This window comes from Oncorhynchus keta, chromosome 4, assembly GCF_023373465.1.
Source record: "Oncorhynchus keta strain PuntledgeMale-10-30-2019 chromosome 4, Oket_V2, whole genome shotgun sequence".
NCBI lineage: Eukaryota > Metazoa > Chordata > Actinopteri > Salmoniformes > Salmonidae > Oncorhynchus > Oncorhynchus keta.
This window is the reverse complement of record NC_068424.1, coordinates 15,645,968-15,668,637: the sequence shown is the minus strand read 5'-3', so window position 1 is coordinate 15,668,637 and position 22,670 is coordinate 15,645,968. Positions and strand designations below refer to the sequence as shown.

At 42.8% G+C, this 22,670-nt stretch overlaps 1 protein-coding gene across 7 annotated transcripts in view; it reads left to right on the top strand.

The window, feature by feature from the left end:
- The window catches only part of LOC118369759 (protein AF-10-like), a 94,279-nt gene that overhangs the window by 6,838 nt on the left and 64,771 nt on the right, over positions 1 to 22,670 (top strand). For 2 of the 7 annotated variants that reach the window (XM_052501295.1, XM_052501286.1), the window contains exons 1-3: positions 2,268 to 3,133; positions 10,285 to 10,364; positions 14,439 to 14,493. In XM_052501295.1, the coding sequence (XP_052357255.1) occupies positions 2,971 to 3,133; positions 10,285 to 10,364; positions 14,439 to 14,493 (298 nt within the window). In that variant the 5' untranslated portion in view covers positions 2,268 to 2,970. Of the gene's footprint in view, positions 1 to 2,267; positions 3,134 to 10,284; positions 10,365 to 11,444; positions 11,514 to 14,438; positions 14,494 to 22,670 lie in introns of those variants that run through there. The other 5 variants (XM_052501296.1, XM_052501280.1, XM_052501291.1 and 2 more) reach the window with 5 other exon arrangements.

Here is a 22,670-nt window from a genome sequence, read left to right as displayed (position 1 = left end):
GACAGAAAATACTGACGGGATGGACAGTTTTTCAGAGGCAGAAATGTCTCTGTCTCTCTCAATTTCAATTCAATTTAAGGGATTTATTTGCATGGGAAACACATGTTAACATTGCCGAAGCAAGTGAAGTAGATAATAAACAAAAGTGAAATATACAACAAAAATGAACAGTACACACACACACATACTCTCTCTCTCTCTTTCTCAGTTCAATTCAATTAAATGGCTTTATTGGCATGGGAAACATATGTTAACATATCTCTCTCACTACATTTAACCGTTAAAGTGTAGGCCTACTACATCAGTGGAGATAAAATTGGGCAGGTCAGGGCGAAACATGAGACGCTACCTATTGTGCCGATTGCAAAGCGGCAAGTCTCATGAATCAGTCATCAGCTCTGCTCACGAGCTCAACCCCACGTCCCAAACGCCAACCAGGTCCACAACAAACAACATGTCATATAAGCTGTGGAACACCCAAATACATTTTACAAGTTGTGAGTGAGTTCATATGATGTTGATGCAAGAAGATATTACAGTTCAGTTGGCTATTTTCTAAAATACATTTCCAAAATATTTCCAAGTTAGGAATTTTAAATATTGAGGATATTCACAATTCAATTGAGTAGGCTACCAAAGTCATTGAGTTGTATCGGCTCATGACCAAAAGTAACTGCAATGTTGTGCAGTGGATTAGCCTATAGGCTATAGGCCTAAGAAATGACACAACTTAATTTCATATGTGCATGCTACATTGGCCTAAGGTTAGCCTACTATTTGTGCAACATTAGTTATTACCATGCCTATGTGATATATTAGATGTGTATGTTTGTTATATGCCAATATGAGTTTCTTTCCTATATATTTGACACTGACCCCTTTCAGCAGTGCACGTCACTCTAAAAGGAAGCCTACAAATGACCTCCGTAGTTTCCATTAGTAAATCCGTTATAGAGGCACTACATTTTAATAGGAAGCAGCGCAGAGGTAATTTTATCTCGCCAATGCATGGGCCGGCCCTCTTCTCTTTGAGCACGAAGAGAGCACATGTACGGGCAGACTTAGACTTTAATCAAGTGCAAGTTGTAAAAATAATTTGCTATTTCAGTGTTTCAGTAGCCTCCAACCCTCCGACAGCTGCCCCCCCCCCTCGCATCCCTTTGTTCTCGCCAACTCTAATAGGTTTTCCCCTGCCACACACAATTCCCTGTTTTTCCTTTTTTCTTTCCCCCTCTTCCCCTTTTTATCCTTGTTTTTTTGCGGTGCCTTGTGGACTGGAGCATTTGAGCAATTTGAAATTAAAGCCAACAATAGGGAGCCCCTCCCGGGGACATCTCGCTCTCCATATTACACGGAGGACGCTCGTGTGCTCTCGCGCATTATTGGCAAGTCATTACGTTTCTCTGGAAACCAAACTGGGAGGGAACGGGAGACTTCTGAGGGCTCGCAGACAGTGACGCAAGCGGCTGGCAGATGCGCTTGCAGACTAAACCCATGCATGTTGCAGAGTGCTGCTTCTCTGAATGATTCAACCAAGATTATGTCATTACAAGGTTTTAAAACAAAAGTGAAATGCAGTTTTATTTAGATGCGTGCTTTTGCATTTTCCATTTATTGTGTAAAGTGGAAGCAATTTATTGAGTTCATTATTATAAGTAAAAATTGCAAAAACAAATCTTAATTTGATAGGCCCAGATGTGTTCTTTAAAAAGAACAGTTAATAGGTTATTTCGGATTTATTTTAGCTAATAATCTAACTGTTGAGTGTTTCACGAATTAAAGACAACAAAAGTGTCATAGGCATAGGCGTTAGGAAAGAGTAATAAAAACCAAGGAAATAAATAAGTAAAATAAACATACACAATTCAGTATAGATTATTTCAGCTCCATTCATGGTGTATGTAGCTAGGCTTATATAGCCTTCCAAGTTTTTCTATAACTGAAAATTCAAGCAGCAATGTTTGAGAGTAATACTCGTTTGAAAGCCAGAGTAATTCCACACACATTTCTCTCTCACATGGCCTATTCCTTGTTCCATTTTGCAACACACACACACACACCCACACACCCACACACACACACACACACACACACACACACACACACACACACACACACACACACACACACACACACACACACACACACACACACACACACACAAAAGGAAAAAGAGAGTGAAAATACATTGGCGGCCAATGACAGTGGCACAAACAGACAAGTCTATGTTTTATTTAGGCCTAATGTAAAGGCACACTGTCAGATGTGCATAGGCTACTATAGAGTGGGGAACCATGACATTTTCATATGCAAATACAATTTATTTCCATAGTTACAATGTCCTAATGCGCAATAAATTACATTATATTCTTTGAGAGCAAAATTGTGTCTAGGTTTTCTAAATATGACTTTAAATAGACCTTGGCTACATCTAAAGGCTATTTACAAAGTATCAGATGACAACAACAGCCTGCATAAACAATGGAGTAATATTCATTCATGTTTTTTTGCTATAATAACTTAATTCATATTTGTAAATACCTCATGTTGATGTATACAATGTTGCCAATAGTCAATCGTTATTTGTAATAACCACGCATTGTACTGTTACAAAGTTTCCAAGCAATTTCCTTCACAACACTTTCGTTTTAAAAGGCCATGTGGAACCAAAATGGCGCCGTGCACATTGGCAACACTATCTGAGCAAATCATATCCATCCGTTCTGACTTGTCACGCGCCGTGCGTGCTGACGCACTTCCACTTCCCGAAGAGCCGCTTCATCTTGCTCGCGATGTGTGTAGCCTTCTTTAAGTGGAAAAAATACGGTGTCAAAACGGAATGTAAACACGACTAAAACATGATCTTTCGACAAAGTGGGACCTAAAGGGCTGTCACACTGGGTAGATGAGGATATTCTGCAAAGGTTTCGGCGCATCTTTGTTGTCTTCGTATGTCCACTTTCTCCGTAAATGGTCTCCGGCGAGCTGTGCCTGGCAGCGGACAACGACTTCTTGGCGAATAATATGAAGGAGATGATTGGAGGTTGCTGCGTGTGCTCAGACGAGAGAGGCTGGGCAGAAAACCCTCTAGTATACTGTGACGGTCACGGCTGCAATGTTGCAGTCCATCAAGGTAAACACCAGATACAATTCAAAACATTAAACATGGAATTTGCTTGACGAACATCCGATAACTAGCTCAGGCTAGGTAGCGCGGTTGATGGTCTGCCAGGAAGCTAGCTAGTAACGTTAGCTAGGTAAGCTAACTCATTTTGCTGACTACAATAGCTAATAGGCAAGGTTATAGCTAGTTACTGTAACGTTAGCTAGTTATATCCAATCGACTGTTTGCGCGTTTGTCCTGACCTACCTAGCCAGTTAGCCTTCCTATCTAGTAGGTATGAAGTTGGCTAAGGTAACTAGCTAACTAACGTTAACTAGCTAGATGGATAGTATTTTTATAGCGAGCAGCTTGTAACCGGCCAATGCGATGCTCCATAAACCGTTACGGATATGTACTGTTTGATACATGTTTGGTCAAATCGAGAACGAAGATAGTACAGTATTGCCAAGTTCAGGTTGGTCGAAAATTCTGCTACGCCAAACCGTAACGTTACCTACCCTGTAAGGCTAATGGCCCATCACATGAACCTTAGCCCGTTACATTCTGCCTGGAAGGCAGCATTGGCTGTGTAGCCTGGCTATACAATTCGTTGAAATTGCATTGCATTGCATAGCTCAAACTAGCTAGCTAACGTTAACGAGTTACTTAATTTGTCTTACCACACAGCTAACGTTTTTATCCGTTATGATATCCTGAGGGCAAATCACATTATTTTCCCAATGTATTGCTAGATACGTTCTGTAAACCAAGCGGTGAAGTAGTTAGCTAGCTATAGTATGTTGTCGAAATATTGTTAGCTAGCTACTGAGTTTGACAGAATGAACCTGTGTACCAAGTTTGTCTGCAACACACTGACCCAAACAACAATGTCAACGTCACTCAGATTCTGTTGACAAAGTCACAATCAGAACTAGGTATCCAGTCGACACAGTCAATATTTGTGATTTTGGCTTTGTGAGACAGAGAAACTGCCTAGTAATTGTATTTTTTATTGTTGATCGTTGTCATGTGATTGAATATACACTGCTCAAAAAAATAAAGGGAACACTTAAACAACACAATGTAACTCCCAAGTCAATCACACTTCTGTGAAATCAAACAGTCCACTTAGGAAGCAACACTGATTGACAATACATTTCACATGCTGTTGTACAAATGGAATAGACAACATGTGGAAATTTTAGGCAATTTAGGCAATGCTTCCTGGCTGATGTTTTGATCACTTTTGAATCCTGGCGGTGCTTTCACTCTAGTGGTAGCATGAGACGGACTCTACAACCCACACAAGTGGCTCAGGTAGTGCAGCTCATCCAGGATGGCACATCAATGGATGGCACATCAATGCGAGCTGTGGCAAGAAGGTTTGCTGTGTCTGTCAGCATAGTGTCCAGAGCATGGAGGCGCTACCAGGAGACAGGCCAGTACATCAGGAGACGTGGAGGAGGCCGTAGGAGGGCAACAATCCAGCAGCAGGACCGCTACCTCCGCCTTTGTGCAAGGAGGAGCAGGAGGAGCACTTCCAGAGCCCTGCAAAATGACCTCCAGCAGGCCACAAATGTGCATGTGTCTGCTCAAACGGTCAGAAACAGACTCCATGAGGGTGGTATGAGGGCCCGACGTCCACATGTGGGGGTTGTGCTTACAGCCCAACACCGTGCAGGATGTTTGGCATTTGCCAGAGAACACCAAGATTGGCAAATTCGCCTCTGGCGTCCTGTGCTCTTCACAGATGAAAGCAGGTTCACACTGAGCACGTGACAGACGTGACAGTCTGGAGATGCCGTGGAGAACGTTCTGCTGCCTGCAACATCCTCCAGCATGACCGGTTTGGCGGTGGGTCAGTCATGGTGTGGGGTGGCATTTCTTTGGGGGGCCGCACAGCCCTCTGTGTGCCTCGCCAGAGGTAGCCTGACTGCCATTAGGTACCGAGATGAGATCCTCAGACCCCTTGTGAGACCATATGCTGGTGCGGTTGGCCCTGCGTTCCTCATAATGCAAGACAATGCTAGACCTCATGTGGCTGGAGTGTGTCAGCAGTTCCTGCAAGAGGAAGGCATTGATGCTATGGACTGGCCCGTCCATTCCCCAGACCTGAATCCAATTGAGCACATCTCGGACATCATGTCTAGCTCCATCCACCAACGCCACGTTGCACCACAAACTGTCCAGGAGTTGGCAGATGCTTTAGTCCAGATCTGGGAGGAGATCCCTCAGGAGACCATCCGCCACCTCATCAGGAGCATGCCCAGGTTTTGTAGGGAGGTCATACAGGCACGTGGAGGCCACACACACTACTGAGCCTAATTTTGACTTGTTTTAAGGACATTACATCAAAGTTGGATCAGTCTGTAGTGTGGTTTTCCACTTTAATTTTGAGTGTGACTCCAACTCCAGACCTCCCATGGGTTGATAAATTTGATTTCCATTGATCATTTTTGTGTGATTTTGTTGTCAGCACATTCAAGTATGTAAAGAAAAAAGTATTTAATAAGAATATTTAATTCATTCAGATCTAGGATGTGTTATTTTAGTGTTCCCTTTATTTTTTTTGAGCAGTGTATGTTTTCATACACGTATTTAGATCTGATTGGGATCCCCATTAGCTAGCAACAGCTAGTCAGTCTTCCTGGCGTCCAACACATAACGAAAAGGACACTACAGACAAAATTACATTTATTTTTATTTTTCCTTTATTTAACTAGGCAAGTCAGTTAAGAACAAGTTCTTATTTTCAATGACGGTCTAGGAACAGTGGTTTAAAAGCCTTGTTTACATTTACATTTAAGTCATTTAGCAGACGCTCTTATCCAGAGCGACTTACAAATTGTTCAAATGCATGCAGTACGACAGATTTTTACCTTGTCAGCTCGGGGATTCGATTTTTCAACCTTTCGGTTACTAGTCCAACGCTCTAACCACTAGGCTACCCTGCCGCCCCAAAACACACATAAACTAAACACACCTATTTGTACATGTTATTAAACACAGCCTATATGGTTTGTGTGAATGAATCAATAGCTAATCAACACACTGACGCCATTGTAACAATCACTGACCTCCCCTGTCCCCAACAATGGACAGCATAACAATACCCTTTTTATAGTCAGTGGATTATCTCTGTTCATTAAAGTGGATTACGTGAGTCAGTCAGATGTGAGATAATCTGAGAGGACAGCAGAGGTATCTGGAGTGCAGCATGTTCAGACTCGCGCACTCAGTAGTGACCATGATTTAGTGCATATAGGGGAAATACTCCCATGAGCTTGGTGTATAGGCTACACCTGGGTTATGTTCAGTAGGGCACCGGGCAAAATGTTTAGAAACAGAAAGCAAAGCGCTTTTTTATCAGACACGGTCATCTAGTACCATGCCATTAAAAAATATATGTGTATGTTTCCTGCCTATAACATGTCTTTATTAAAAACATCCATGTTATGTCAAGTGATTTACCGTTGTAGCACGGCCTACCAGGACACAATTCATCAATGTCCACCTCTGGAGGTGTCAGCCAGATCTGGCACCATTTGCACTATTCCCTGTATTGATCTTGAAATAGGTCATCCAGATAAACCATGAAGATATGTAAAATAACTATCACCCATTGAGTTATAAAAGAGAAGTGTGAATATATATTTTTATTTAGTTGTATAAACCATGTCTTGGGCTGTGAGTTTTTGGTTCTATAACAAACTAACCTTGTTTAGTCATGTTACCTGGCTGGCTAGCTAGCTAACAACATGGTACCTTAGCTATGCAATGGGAGAACTGAAATGGGATAGATGCTCCAAAGTTTGGATGGATAGGGGAGGGTTTTGCTGGTCGGGTTGTCCTTGTCCTGTCGCACTCTAGCGACTTCTGTGGCGGGCCAGGCACAATGCACGCTGACACGGTCATCAAGTATACAGTGTTTCCAACGACACATTAGTGCGGCTGGCTTCTGGGTTAAGCGAGAAGTGAAAAGAAGCAGCGTAGCCTGGCGGGGTTGTGTTTGAGGACGCATGGCTCTCGACTGTCGCCTCTCCCGTCCTTACGGGAGTTGCAGAGTTGGGACAAGACTACCTACCAATTTAGATATCATGAAAAAGGGGTATAAAAAAGGAGTATCAATACGCCCAGTCACTACAAAGATGAGTTAGGAAATATGCCTAACTCGGTTGCCGGAGAGGAAGGAAACCGCTCATGTTTCAGCTTTCACCATAAAGCCAATGGTGACTTTAAAACAGTTGCATAGTTTAATGGCTGTAATATGAGAGAACATGAGGATGGATCAACATTGTAGTTACTCCACAATACTAACCTACATGACAGATTGAGAAAAAGGAAGCCTATACATATATTTTTTTTATTCCAAAACATGGATCCTGTTTGCAAAAAGGCAGTAAAGTAAAACTGCAAAAAAATGGTCAAAGAAATAACTTCATATCCTGAATACAAAGCGTTATGTTTGGGGCAAATCCATCACACCACATCACTGAGTACCACTCTCCATATTTTCAAGCATGGTGGTGGCTGCATCATGTTATGGGTATGCTTGTCATTGGCAAGGACTGGGGAGTTTTTTTTAGGATAAAAAACAAAAAACAAATCTAGAGCTAAGCACAGGCAAAATCCTAGAGGAAATCCTGGTTTAGTCTGCTTTCCAACAGACACTGAGAGAGACATTTACCTTTCAGCAGGACAATAACCTAAAACACAAGGACAATAACCTAAAACATAAGGCCAGATAATATACTCTGGAGTTGCTTACCAAAACTACGTTGAATGTTCAGGATGGCCTAGTTACAGTTTTGACTTAAATTGGCTTGAATATCTATGGCAAGACTTGAAAATGGCTGTCTTGCAATGATCAACAATCAACTTGACAGAGCTTAAGGACATTTTGGGAAGAATAATGTACGAATATTATGCAATCCAGGTTGGCCAGATGTGCAAAGTTAGGTGATTCAAACATGTATTGACTCAGGGGTGTGAATACTTATGTAAATGATATATTTATGTATTTCATTTTCAATAAATTAGCAAAATGTTCTAATAATATGTTTTAACTTTTTAATTATGGCGTATTGTGTGTAGATGGGTGAGAACATAAATTGAATCCATTTTTAATTCAGGCTGTAACACAGCAAGGTGGAATAATTCAAGGGGTTTGAATACTTTCTGAGGGCACCGTATAGAAGTTAGACTAAACCCAGTGGTATCGTGGTGTTACTCTGTATCGCGGTGTTACTCTGTATCGTGGTGTTACTCTGTATCATGGTGTTACACTGCATCGTGGTGTTACACTGCATCGTGGTGTTACTCTGCATCGTGGTGTTACTCTGTATCGCGGTGTTACTCGGTATCGCGGTGTTACTCGGTATCACGGTGTTACTCGGTATCGCGGTGTTACTCGGTATCGCGGTGTTACTCGGTATCGCGGTGATACCGCTCAGTCTGGTGATACTTGACCTGGTGTCATGCCGTTAGCAGAATGTTGGTTATGTGACAACCGCACTCTGAAAATAGGCTCTCTGCAGCGTGCTGCTATGGCATCGTGGTGTGTGGTATTAACCCAGTGTTGTCCTCTCTGCAGCGTGCTGCTATGGCATCGTGGTATTAACCCAGTGTTGTCCTCTCTGCAGCGTGCTGCTATGGCATCGTGGTATTAACCCAGTGTTGTCCTCTCTGCAGCGTGCTGCTATGGCATCGTGGTATTAACCCAGTGTTGTCCTCTCTGCAGTGTGCTGCTATGGCATCGTGGTATTAACCCAGTATTGTCCTCTCTGCAGTGTGCTGCTATGGCATCGTGGTGTGTGGTATTAACCCAGTGTTGTCCTCTCTGCAGTGTGCTGCTATGGCATCGTGGTATTAACCCAGTTTTGTCCTCTCTGCAGCGTGCTGCTATGGCATCCTGGTATTAACCCAGTGTTGTCCTCTCTGCAGCGTGCTGCTATGGCATCGTGGTGTGTGGTATTAACCCAGTGTTGTCCTCTCTGCAGCGTGCTGCTATGGCATCGTGGTATTAACCCAGTGTTGTCCTCTCTGCAGCGTGCTGCTATGGCATCGTGGTATTAACCCAGTGTTGTCCTCTCTGCAGCGTGCTGCTATGGCATCGTGGTATTAACCCAGTGTTGTCCTCTCTGCAGCGTGCTGCTATGGCATCGTGGTATTAACCCAGTATTGTCCTCTCTGCAGCGTGCTGCTATGGCATCGTGGTGTGTGGTATTAACCCAGTGTTGTCCTCTCTGCAGCGTGCTGCTATGGCATCGTGGTGTGTGGTATTAACCCAGTGTTGTCCTCTCTGCAGCGTGCTGCGTGGTATTAATCCAGTGTTGTCCTCTCTGCAGCGTGCTGCTATGGCATCGTGGTGTGTGGTATTAACCCAGTATTGTCCTCTCTGCAGCGTGCTATGGCATCGTGGTGTGTGGTATTAACCCAGTGTTGTCCTCTCTGCAGCGTGCTGCTATGGCATCGTGGTGTGTGGTATTAACCCAGTGTTGTCCTCTCTGCAGCGTGCTGCTATGGCATCGTGGTGTGTGGTATTAACCCAGTATTGTCCTCTCTGCAGCGTGCTGCTATGGCATCGTGGTGTGTGGTATTAACCCAGTATTGTCCTCTCTGCAGCGTGCTATGGCATCGTGGTGTGTGGTATTAACCCAGTATTGTCCTCTCTGCAGCGTGCTGCTATGGCATCGTGGTGTGTGGTATTAACCCAGTGTTGTCCTCTCTGCAGCGTGCTGCTATGGCATCGTGGTGTGTGGTATTAACCCAGTGTTGTCCTCTCTGCAGCGTGCTGCTATGGCATCGTGGTGTGTGGTATTAACCCAGTGTTGTCCTCTCTGCAGCGTGCTGCTATGGCATCGTGGTGTGTGGTATTAACCCAGTGTTGTCCTCTCTGCAGCGTGCTGCTATGGCATCGTGGTGTGTGGTATTAACCCAGTATTGTCCTCTCTGCAGCGTGCTGCTATGGCATCGTGGTGTGTGGTATTAACCCAGTGTTGTCCTCTCTGCAGCGTGCTGCTATGGCATCGTGGTGTGTGGTATTAACCCAGTGTTGTCCTCTCTGCAGCGTGCTGCTATGGCATCGTGGTGTGTGGTATTAACCCAGTGTTGTCCTCTCTGCAGCGTGCTGCTATGGCATCGTGGTGTGTGGTATTAACCCAGTATTGTCCTCTCTGCAGCGTGCTATGGCATCGTGCAGGTGCCCACTGGACCCTGGTTCTGCAGGAAGTGTGAATCTCAGGAGAGAGCAGCCAGAGTGGTGAGTCTGACCAATAGAGTCTCAACACCGTATTCTCAGCAATATGTTTTATACTACAGTTTCCGCTAATATTTAGCCGGTACTTTATAGGAAATTGTGTTATTAATATCTGCTACTTACTTCAATGAATTCAACACAATTGGCAACTAACTACCTGGTAGCAAACAGTACCGTATAGTGCTTATATTAAAGGATCCAAAACAAGTAGTAAATTGGATATTACAGTGTAAAATGTTACATTGTGGCAAGATCTGACAGAGCCAGCCAGCCATGGCAGCATCAGACATGCTTAAGAAGCCCACAGTATATTTCTCATAGGGAAAACAACAGCATCCCTGCCTGTACTTTCCTCAGCCTGGCTGTAGAAACAGTTAAACATTGCGGTCATACTCGCTTGTGATATTGTGTGGACAAAAATAGTCGGGAAGAGGATTTTCTTCTGTTTTCTTCTGAGGGATGGTAGGCATCCTATGAGAGTAGCTGGTGTGAAATGGGCAGGACTGGAGGGATACACACACAACACACTCGCTCTATCACGCATGGGAAAGGGAAACTGTCTTGGGCAGCAGATAGTGGGTTTGTGTTTTAGGAGAGGTTGGGGTGAACTAGGCTCTCCCTTCCTCATAGTAGTAACCACACAGTATGACAGAGCTGGATGTGGGAGCTATTGATAGTGTTGGATCAGTGATTACTGAAAATACTGGGTGTGTAAGAGTGTGTATGAGAGAAAGGGAGTAGGGTACATGCGTGTATCTATAGTATGTAGAGCCTTCAGAAGGTATTTACGCCCCTATACTTTTTTCAGATTTTGTTGTGTTAGTCTGAATTTAAAATAGATGAAATTGAGACTTTGTTGTCACTGGCCTACACACACGATACCCCAAATGTCAAAGTGGAATTATATATATTTTTTAATTTGTACAAATTAATAAAAAAATTAAAAGGTGAAATGTCTTGAGACAATAAGTATTAAAAAGTCCTTAATTAACAAGTCCCATAATAAGTTTCATGGACTCACTCTGTGTGCAATAAGTGTTTAGCATGATTTTTGAATGACTGCCTCATCTCTGTACCCCACAGGGAGGCCAATGGGGACTTGAATGGCTTTAATGGCTGTGATATGAGAACTGAGGATGGATCAACAACATTGTAGTTACTCCACAGTACTAACCTAATTGACAGAGTGAAAAGAAGGAAACCTGTACAGAATACAAATATTCCAAAATACTGTTTGCATCCATGCACTAATTAGATTTATTAAGAACGACATTAGCCGACGCCAATGGCGACAGTTCGTCTTACTGGCGTCCGACACATAACGAAAAACACATTACAGGTTCGATACTTTACATGCTACATGTTTTTTGTTTGCGTGCGTGCGTGTGTGTGAGCGAACGCATATCTGCATCAATCAGTTACACATACCTGACGATACATACTCACAACAATTAGGTCACATGGGGGAGAGGCGTTGTGCCGTAAGGTGTTGGGGCTCCCGAGTGGCACAGCAGTGAAAGGCACTGCATCTCAGTGCTAGAGGCGTCACTACAGACCCTGGTTCGATTCCAGGCTGTATCACAACCGGCCATGATTGGGAGTCCCAAAGGGCGATGCATAATTGACCCGGCATCATTAGGGTTTGGTCGGGGTAGGCCGTCATTGTCAATAAGAATTTGTTCTTAACTGACTTACCTAGTTAAATAAAGGTTTAATAAAAAATAACATGTTTGAAACCATGTTTACTTGCGCTATATAAGATGGAAGGGAGTTCCATGCACTCATGTCTCTGTATAATGATGTATGTTTACTTGCGCTATATAAGATGGAAGGGAGTTCCATGCACTCATGTCTCTGTATAATGTATGTTTACTTGAATTTGTTCTGGACCTGGGCACTGCGAAAATACCCCTGGTGGCATATCTGTGTGTCTGTGTGTTTTTACAACCATTGAATATATCTTTTGACCCTGACAGTTTACAGTCTAAGCTAACACTTAAGTCATTTAGTCTCCTCAACTTGTTCAACAGCCACACCATTCATTACCAGATTCAGCTGAGGTCTAGAACTTAGGGAATGATTAGTACCCAATACAAAGCTCTTAGATTTAGAGATGTTCCGGAGCAGTTTGTTACTGGCCACCCATTCCAAAACAGACTGCAACTCTTTAAGGGTTTCAGTGACTTCATTAGCTGTGGTTGCTGATGCGTATATGTTTGAATCCTCAGCATACATGGACACACATGCTTTGTTTAATGCTAGTGGCAGGTCATTGGTATAAAAAAAATCTAAAAATTCCTGTGTGGCCGAGTTACAGTTTTGACTTAAATCTACACTGAACAAAAATATAAACGCAACATGCAACAATTTCAAAGATTTTACTGAGTTACAGTTCATAAAAGGAAATCAGTCAAATGAAATAAATTCATTAGGCCCTAATCTATGGATTTCACATGACTGGGATTACAGATATGCATCTGTTGGTCACAGATACTGACCAGCATTTGCCTCATGCAGCGCGACACATCTCCTTCACATAGAGTTGATCAGGCTGTTGATTGTGGCCTGTAAAATGTCCCACTCCTCATCAATGGCTGTGCAAAGTTGCTGGATATTGGCAGAAACTGGAACACACTGTTTTACGCATCGATCCAGAGCATCCCAAACATGCTCAATAGGTGACATGTCTGGTGAGTAGGCAGGTCATGGACATTTTCAGTTTACAGGAATTGTTTACAGATTCTTGCGACATGGGGCAGTGCATTATCATGCTGAAACACAAGGCCCTCAGGATCACAATGGCCCTCAGGATCTTGTCACGGTTTGTCTCTGCATTCAAATTGACATCAATGAAATGCAGTTGTGTTCATTATCCATAGCTTATGCCTGCCCGTACCATAACCCCACAGCCACCATGGCGCACTCATCAGCAAATCGCTCTCCCACACGACGCCATACACGCTGTCTGCCATCTGCCCAGTACAGTTGAAACCGGGATTCATCCGTGAAGTCCACACTTCTCCAGCATGCCAGTGGCCATCGAAGGTAAGCATTTGCCCACTGAAGTCAGTTAAGACTACGAACTGCAGTCCAGTCAAGACCCCGGTGAGGACAGCGAGCACCCAGATGAGATTCCCTGAGACGGTTTCTGACAGGTTGTACAGGAATTCTTTGGTTGTGCAAACCCACAGTTTTGTAAGCTCTCTGGGTAGCTGGTCTCACGATACCGCAGGTGAAGAAGCTGGATGTGGAGGTCCTCGGCTGACGTGATTACACATGGTCTGCAGTTGTGAGGCCGGTTGGGCGTACTGCAAAATTCTGTAAAACGATGTTGGAGGCTGCTTATGGTAGAGAAATTAACATGTATATTCTCTGGCAACAGCTCTGGTGGACATTCCTGCAGTCAGCATGTCAATTGCACTCTTCCTCAAAACTTTAAACACCTGTGGCATTGGGTTGTGTGACAACTGCACATTATAGAGTGGCCTTTTATTGTCCCTGGCGCAAGGTGCACCTATGTAATGATCATGCTGTTTAATCAGCTTGTTGGTATGCCACACCTTTTAGGTGGATGGATTATGTTGGTAAAGGAGAAATCCTCACTAACAGGGATGTAAACAACATTTGAGAAGCTTTTTGTGCATATGGTAAAATTCTGCAATCTTTTATTTTAGCTCATGAAACTTGTACTTGAAAATCTATGGCAAGACCTGAAAATAGTTGTCTAGCAATGATCAACAACCAATTTGACAGAGCTTGAAGAATTTTGAAAATAAAATGGGCAAATGTTGTACAATCCAGTTGTGGAAAGGTCTTTGAGACTTACCCTGAAAGACTCACAGCTATAATTGCTACCAAAGGTGGTGGGTGATAGCATGTACTGACTTCAATTTCTTTTCTAAAAACACGTTTTCGCTTTGTCATTATTGGGTATTGTGTCTATAATGCAACCAAATGTGGTATTTGTCAAGGGGTATGAATACTTTCTGAAGGCACTGTATATCTTTTTGTGTGTAATTGTATGGTAAAGAGTTTTGCTAAAGATGCATGTCTCCCTCCTGTCTCCTTTCTCTGCAGAGGTGTGAGCTGTGCCCCCACAAAGATGGTGCCCTCAAGAGGACAGATAACGGAGGTAAGAGTCATCTATCTAGGATAGGTGTGTTGTGTGTAACTGATTTTGGCTGGAGCAAAAACCTGTCCTTGTCATTCACGGGAGTACTCCCATCGAGTATTGGCACACACACACAGGGCTGTTGGCATCCCACAAGGTTCTGTGGTTAGCCCATGCTGATTTTTTTCTCATTAATGGGATGTGTTTGGCCTGCTTAATTAAGGTGCCGATTCATATGTATTGCGATTCTATGTGTTGCGATTTGATACTGTGATTTTATTGCGTTTCGATGTTCCAAACATATTGCTCACCATATGTCTGCTGCAGAGGGACAAGAGGGAGCCATGAGAAAATGTGTTTTGATCAGTCATGGAAATAAATATTCAGTCATGGAAAACAAATTGGCTCCTTATTTAAAAAGAAAATGGACAACAACCTATAAAGAATACATACTGGAGTTTTGGTGTAGGTACAGCCAAATAGCATTATATTAGTATATATTTTGTGATCTGTTAGAATCATAGAAATGGAATGAGTAGGCTTTTCTAATTCTATTGTTGGTGTTTGGCATGACAATGAATGAAAAGGCCAGTATAGTTGTGACAGGGTAGAAGCCAATGTGTTTGTCAGTGTTTCCCAGGGGAACCTAATTACCCATGTGGTGAGAGTAGGCAACAACACCTCCACCACTCTCACCCTCAACACGGGAGAACCTCAAGGGTGAGTGCTTAGTCTCCTCCTGTACTCACTGTTCATCCACAACTGCGTGGCCAAGCACGACTCCAACACCACCATCAAGTTTGCTGACGACACGACGGTGGTAGGCCTAATCACAGACGGCAATGAGACAGCTTCCACGGAGGTCAGAGACTTGGCAGGATAGTGCCATGACAACATCCTTCAACGTCAGTAAGACCACTGAGCTGATAGTGGACTACAGCAGAAAAAGGGGAGAGTACGCCCCCATCCACATCGTTGGGGCAGTAGTGGAGTGGGTCCAGAGCTTCAAGTTCCTTGATGTCCACATCACTAAGGGCTTAACATGGTCCACACACACCCGCATAGTCGTGAAGAGGACACAACAGTGCCTCTTCCTCCTCAGGAAGCTGAAAAGATTTGGCATGGGCTCTTCAATCCTCCAGAAGTTCTACACCATTGAGAGCATCTTGACTGGATGTACCACCGCTTGATATGGCAAATGTACCACCCTGGACCGCAAAGCGCAACAAGAGGGTGGTGCGGACAGCCCAGTACATCACTAGGGCTGAGCTCCCTGCCATCCAGGACCTCTATATAAGGTGTGTCAGAGGAAGGACAGAAGAATTGGCAAAGACTTCAGCCACTCAAAGTTTTTTAACAAATCAAAAACTGAAAAATTGGGCATGCAAAATTATTCAGCCCCCTTAAGTTAATACTTTGTAGCACCACCTTTTGCTGCGATTACAGCTGTAAGTCGCTTGGGGTATGTCTCTATCAGTTTTGCACATCGAGAGACTGACATTTTTTCTCATTCCTCCTTGCAAAACAGCTCGAGCTCAGTGAGGTTGGATGGAGAGCATTTGTGAACAGCAGTTTTCAGTTCTTTCCACAGATTCTCGATTGGATTCAGGTCTGGACTTTGACTTGGCCATTCTAACACCTGGATATGTTTATTTGTGAACCATTCCATTGTAGATTTTGCTTTATGTTTTGGATCATTGTCTTGTTGGAAGACAAATCTCCGTCCCAGTCTCAGGTCTTTTGCAGACTCCATCAGGTTTTCTTCCAGAATGGTCCTGTATTTGGCTCCATCCATCTTCCCATCAATTTTAACCATCTTCCCTGTCCCTGCTGAAGAAAAGCAGGCCCAAACCATGATGCTGCCACCACCATGTTTGACAGTGGGGATGGTAGGTTCAGGGTGATGAGCTGTGTTGCTTTTACGCCAAACATAACGTTTTGCATTGTTGCCAAAAAGTTCAATTTTGGTTTCATCTGACCAGAGCACCTTCTTCCACATGTTTGGTGTGTCTCCCAGGTGGCTTGTGGCAAACTTTAAACAACACTTTTTATGGATATCTTTAAGAAATGTCTTTCTTCTTGCCACTCTTCCATAAAGGCCAGATTTGTGCAATATACGACTGATTGTTGTCCTATGGACAGAGTCTCCCACCTCAGCTGTAGATCTCTGCAGTTCATCCAGAGTGATCATGGGCCTCTTGGCTGCATCTCTGATCAGTCTTCTCCTTGTATGAGCTGAAAGTTTATAGGGACGGCCAGGTCTTGGTAGATTTGCAGTGGTCTGATACTCCTTCCATTTCAATATTATCGCTTGCACAGTGCTCCTTGGGATGTTTAAAGCTTGGGAAATCTTTTTGTATCCAAATCTGGCTTTAAACTTCTTCACAACAGTATCTCGGACCTGCCTGGTGTGTTCCTTGTTCTTCATGATGCTCTCTGCGCTTTTAACGGACCTCTGAGACTATCACAGTGCAGGTGCATTTATACGGAGACTTGATTACACACAGGTGGATTGTATTTATCATCATTAGTCATTTAGGTCAACATTGGATCATTCAGAGATCCTCACTGAACTTCTGGAGAGAGTTTGCTGCACTGAAAGTAAAGGGGCTGAATAATTTTGCACGCCCAATTTTTCAGTTTTTGATTTGTTAAAAAAGTTTGAAATATCCAATAAATGTCGTTCCACTTCATGATTGTGTCCCACTTGTTGTTGATTCTTCACAAAAATATACAGTTTTATATCTTTATGTTTGAAGCCTGAAATGTGACAAAAGGTCGCAAAGTTCAAGGGGGCCGAATACATTCGCAAGGCACTGTATCTCCCTAAAATATTTTATATAGCTACAGTTGAAGTCGGAAGTTTGCATACACCTTAGCCAAATACATTTCAACTCAGTTTTTCACAATTCCTGACATTTAATCCTAGTAAAAATTTAAGAAATTTAGGATCACCACTTTATTTTAAGAATGTGAAATAGTAGAGAATTATTTCAGCTTTTATTTCTTTAATCACATTCCTAGTGGGTCAGAAGTTTACATACACTCAATTAGTATTTGGTAGCATTGCCTTTAAATGGTTTAACTTGGGTCAAACTTTTAGGGTAGCCTTCCACAAGCTTCCCACAATGAGTTTTGGCCCATTCCTCCTGACAGAGCAGGTGTAACTGATTCAGGTTTGTAGGCCTCCTTGCTCGCACACGCTTTTTCAGTTCTGCCCACACATTTTCTATAGGATTGAGGTCAGGGCTTTGTGATGGCCACTTCAATACCTTGACTTTATTGTCCTTAAGCCATTTTGCCACAACTTTGGAAGTATGCTTGGGGTCATTGTCCATTTGGAAGACCCATTTGCGATCAAGCTTTAACTTCCTGACTGATGTCTTGAGATGTTGCTTCAATATATCCACATAATTTTCCTACCTCATGATGCCATCTATTTTGTGAAGCGCACCAGTCCCTCCTGCAGCAAAGCACCCCCACAACATGATGCTGCCACCCCCGTGCTTCACAGTTGAGATGGTGTTCTTCGCCTTGCAAGCCTCCCCTTTTTTCTCCAAACATAATGATGGTCATTATAGCCAAACAGTTCTATTTTTGTTTCATCAGCCCAGAGGACATTCCTCCAAAAAGTACGATCTTTGTCCCCATGTGCAGTTGCAACCACTGTTGTTCTGGGATTGATTTGCACTTTTCGCACCAAAGTACGTTCATCTCTAGGAGACAGAATGTGTCTCCTTCCTGAGCGGTATGTTGGTTGCGTGGTCTCATGGTGTTTATACTTGCGTACTATTGTTTGTACAGATGAACGAGGTACCTTCAGGCGTTCTGAATTGCTCCCAAGGATGAACCAGACTTGTGGAGGTCTACATTTTTTTTCTGTGGTCTTGGCTGATTTCTTTTGGATTTTCCCATGATGTCAAGTAAAGAGGCACTGAGTTTGAAGGTAGGCCTTGAAATACATCCACAGGTACACCTCCAATTGACTCAAATGATGTCAATTAGCCTATCAGAAGCTTCTAAAGCCATGACATTTTCTGGAATTTTCCAAGCTGTTTAAAGGCACAGTCAACTTATGACTGAATGGAATTGTGATACAGTGAATTATAAGTGAAATAATCTGTTAAACAATGTTGGAAAACTGACTTGTGTCATGCACAAAGTAGATGTCCTAACCGACTTGCCAAAACTATAGTTTGTTAACAATAAATTTGTGGAGTGGTTGAAAAAGTGTGGTTGAAACACTTTGGAGTCATTAAAACTAGTTTATGTAAACTTCTGACTTCAACTGTATATACAGCTCCTTTCTTGTTAATTTTATTCCTTTTGTGTTACTCTTTCTTTTTATCATTGTTTAACTCTTGTTGGGAAGGGCTCGTAAGCAAGCATTTCATGGTTAAATCTACATCCGTTGTATCCTGCGCATGTGACGAATAGCATTTGATTTATTTTGAAAAGAGATGTTATATTCAGATAAAGATTTTAGAATATTCTTCACCTATTTCTCTCTGATTCAGGACATGTCTTGGCACAAGTAACATATTGGCACCACCACTGGCAGCAGGATAGCCCTAGCTCCATCGTCTTTGCTATCTCAATGTACTTAGCTAGCTGGTTAGCAATTATCATTAGCGGCTAATGCTTTTGTTTAGGCACATGTGAAGCTTGATAACTAACCAACGGTTTGTGTAGATAAAGATACACAAACTTATAGTATAATACAGAACACAGGTGGATTGATGTGAAGAAGCTGGAATAAGTAACATCCTTGCTTCTTGACTGCATGGGCTAGAGCTAACAGAAGCATGCATTGCAGACTCCGGTTGAGTGAGTGAATCTAACAGCCAGCTGTGCCTGATTGAGTGACAGGGCGGGGCATGGTGTGTGTCGAAAGCAAGTATCCGCATTCGAGAGGGAGGGAGACTGGAGAGAGATGACAGTAAACTATAGAGCTTCAAAAAATTGCAGCCTTTTGAGACATGGATATTGCACATGCCAACCTCGCAATTTCGATTAAATTTAGATGAATTATGCAGCCCTACGTGTGTGTGTGTGTGGTGTGTGTGTGTGTGTGTGTGTTTATGAGGGGGGCGGTCCAGGCTGGAGTTAACAGGGCTCTGAGGAGGTTCCTCTCTGGGTTCACCAGGAGTTCACAGCGAATACTGTAAACATGGTGTGTGCGTGTGTGTGTGTGGGAGAGAGGCACAGCTGTAGGATTGTGACCTGGCCTGTGGGGAGACATCAAAACATCACACACCGTTTTACTGCTAGCTCTTTTGTAGCTCTCTCTCGTGCGGTAGTAGTCCCAGGTGTTTTTTAGGTGAGGCTGCTGCCTGCAGTGCCAGAAGGTAAACAGGGATTAATCTGTTAGGTAAACATCTGGCTTGGTTTCAAGTGGTAAACTTCACATGAGTTACAGTGCAGAGAGCAATCTGTAACTGTGTTTTTGTGTGTCGGGGTTTCCGTTAACTGGTAATAGCTGTTTTTTTATGTTTGTTTTGTTGAGCCAATAAATAAAATTGGCACCGACCAATTGTCCGGGGAAAAAATCCCATTGCCACATAATGCTTTTTAGCCTACTCATTGTTGGGAATACCAGTTGATGTAAATACATTTGACCAGTCCTGCTTAACGGTCTATGGGTTAAGTTACTTAATTTTGTGGAATTAAATTTCCACTTGTGTATATTCGTTATGTACAGTGCCTTCAGAAAGTATTCATACCTCTTGACTTATTCCACATTTTGTTAAAGCCTGAATTCAAAATGGATTAAATTGTTTTTTTTCTCACCCATTTACACACACTACCCCATAATTACAATGTGGAAACAAGTTATTAGAAATGTTTTTAAGTTTATTGAAAATGAAATATGTAATTTACATAAATATTCAAAATATTCAATACTTTGTACAATCACCTTTGGCAGCGATTACAGCTGTGAGTCTTTCTGGGTAAATCTCTAAGAGCTTTCCACAACTGGATTGTGTAACATTTGCCCATTTTATTATTTTCAAAATTATTCGAGCTCTGTGAAATTGGTTCTTGATCATTGCTAGGCAACCATTTTCAGGTCTTACCATAGATTTTGAAGTAGATTTAAGTCAAAACTAACTCAGCCTCTCAGGAACATTCACATCTTCTTGGTAAGCAACTCCAGTGTAGATGTGACCTTGTGTTTTAGGTTATTGTCCTGCTGGAAGGTGAATTCATCTCGGTGTCTGGTGGAAAGCCGACTGAACCAGGTATTCCTCTAGGATTTTGCCTATGCTTAGCTCCATTCTGTAATTTTTACATTTTAAATTCTGTATTTTACCCCCTTTCTCTCCCCAATTTTGATCTTGTCTCATCGCTGCAACTCCCCGACAGGCTCAGGAGATGCGAAGGTCGAGTCATACGCCCTCCGAAACATGACCCGCCAAACTGCGTTTCTTCAGTAGCCAGCTGCACCAATGTGTCGGAGGAAACACCGTTCAACTGACGGCAAAAGTCACCCTGCAGGCGCCCGGCCCATCGAAAGGAGTCGCTAGAGTGCGATGAGCCAAGCAATGCCCCTCCCCTAACCCGGACGACACTGGGCCAATTGTGCGCCACCCTATGGGACTCCCGGTCACGTCCGGTTGTGACACAGCCTGGGATCACACCCGGGTCTGTAATGACTCCTCAAGCACTGCAATGCAGTGTCTTTGACCACTGCGCCACTTTCTTAGTGGTTTCTGCGCCGTTTCTTATTTTGTCCTGAAAAATGCCCCAGTTCTTAACTATTACAAGCATACCCATAACAAGATGCAGCCAACACTATGCTTGAAAATATGGAGAGTGGTACTCAGTAATGTGTTCTATTGGATCTGACCCAAACTTTGTGTTCAGGACCAAAAGTGTATTGCTTTACCACATTTTTTGCAGCATTACTTAAGTGCCTGGTTGCAAACAGGATGCATGTTTTGGAATATTTTTTATTCTGTATAGGCTTCCTTTTGTCTCTCTCAATCTCTCTCAATTAGGTTAGTATTGTGGAGTGTTGTTGATCCATCCTCAGTTTTCTCCCTACCACAGCCATTAAACTCAAACTGTTTTAAAGTCACCATTGGCCTCATGGTGAAATCCCTGAGGGGTATCCTTCCTCTCCGGCAACTGAGTTATGAAGGACGTCTGTATCTTTATAGTGACTGGGTGTATTGATAAACCATCCAAAGTGTAATAACTTCACCATGCTCAAATGGATATTCAATGTCTGCTTCTTTTTTTCCCACTCATCTACCAATGGGAGCCCTTCTTTTGGTCTTTGTGGTTGAATCTGTGTTTGAAATTCACTGCTCGACTGAGGGACCTTACAGGTATTTCTTATCTGTAAGGTCCCTTTTTTGCACACAGTGAGTCCATGCAATTTATTATGTGACTTGTTAAGCAAATGTTTACTCCTGAACTTATGTAGGCTTTCCATAATAAATGTGTTGAATACTCAAGACATTTCAGCTTTTCATTTTTAATTCCTTTCACAGCATGGCCTATTGAATGTAGGCCAGTTACAAACATCTCAATTTAATCACACGCTCACAGCATACAGATACAGAGCCCTTATCAGACAGAGCTTTTATAAGTCCAATCATTACGCTACATTTCTAAATGCAATCATGTGTAAAAAGAAAAACGACAACAAAAAACAATGCTTGGGCCACGATTTAAAAAGAGCTACTGTTCATATTTCTCAACTGGTAATTGAAACTCACTTCCAATTCGCCATTCAAATGCATTGGCAACGGAAGTCAGGCTTCATCAGCGCGTCACACACCACTTTGCAATGAGCTGGAGGCCGTATTCATTTTGAAAACATAAAGCTACTTTGTTTGAACCATGAATGTTTTACTACATATATTGAAGCATGTTTTACCTTACTTCAAAGTAGCCTGGGTAAAATCCATGGAGGCAATATGTTTTACCTTGCTTCAAAGTAGCCTGGGTAAAATCCATGGAGGCAATATGTTTTACCTTGCTTCAAAGTAGCCTGGGTAAAATCCATGGAGGCAATATGTTTTACCTTGCTTCAAAGTAGCCTGGGCAAAATCCATGGAGGCAATATGTTTTACCTTGCTTCAAAGTAGCCTGGGTAAAATCCATGGAGGCAATATGTTTTACCTTACTTCAAAGTAGCCTGGGCAAAATCCATGGAGGCAATATGTTTTACCTTGCTTCAAAGTAGC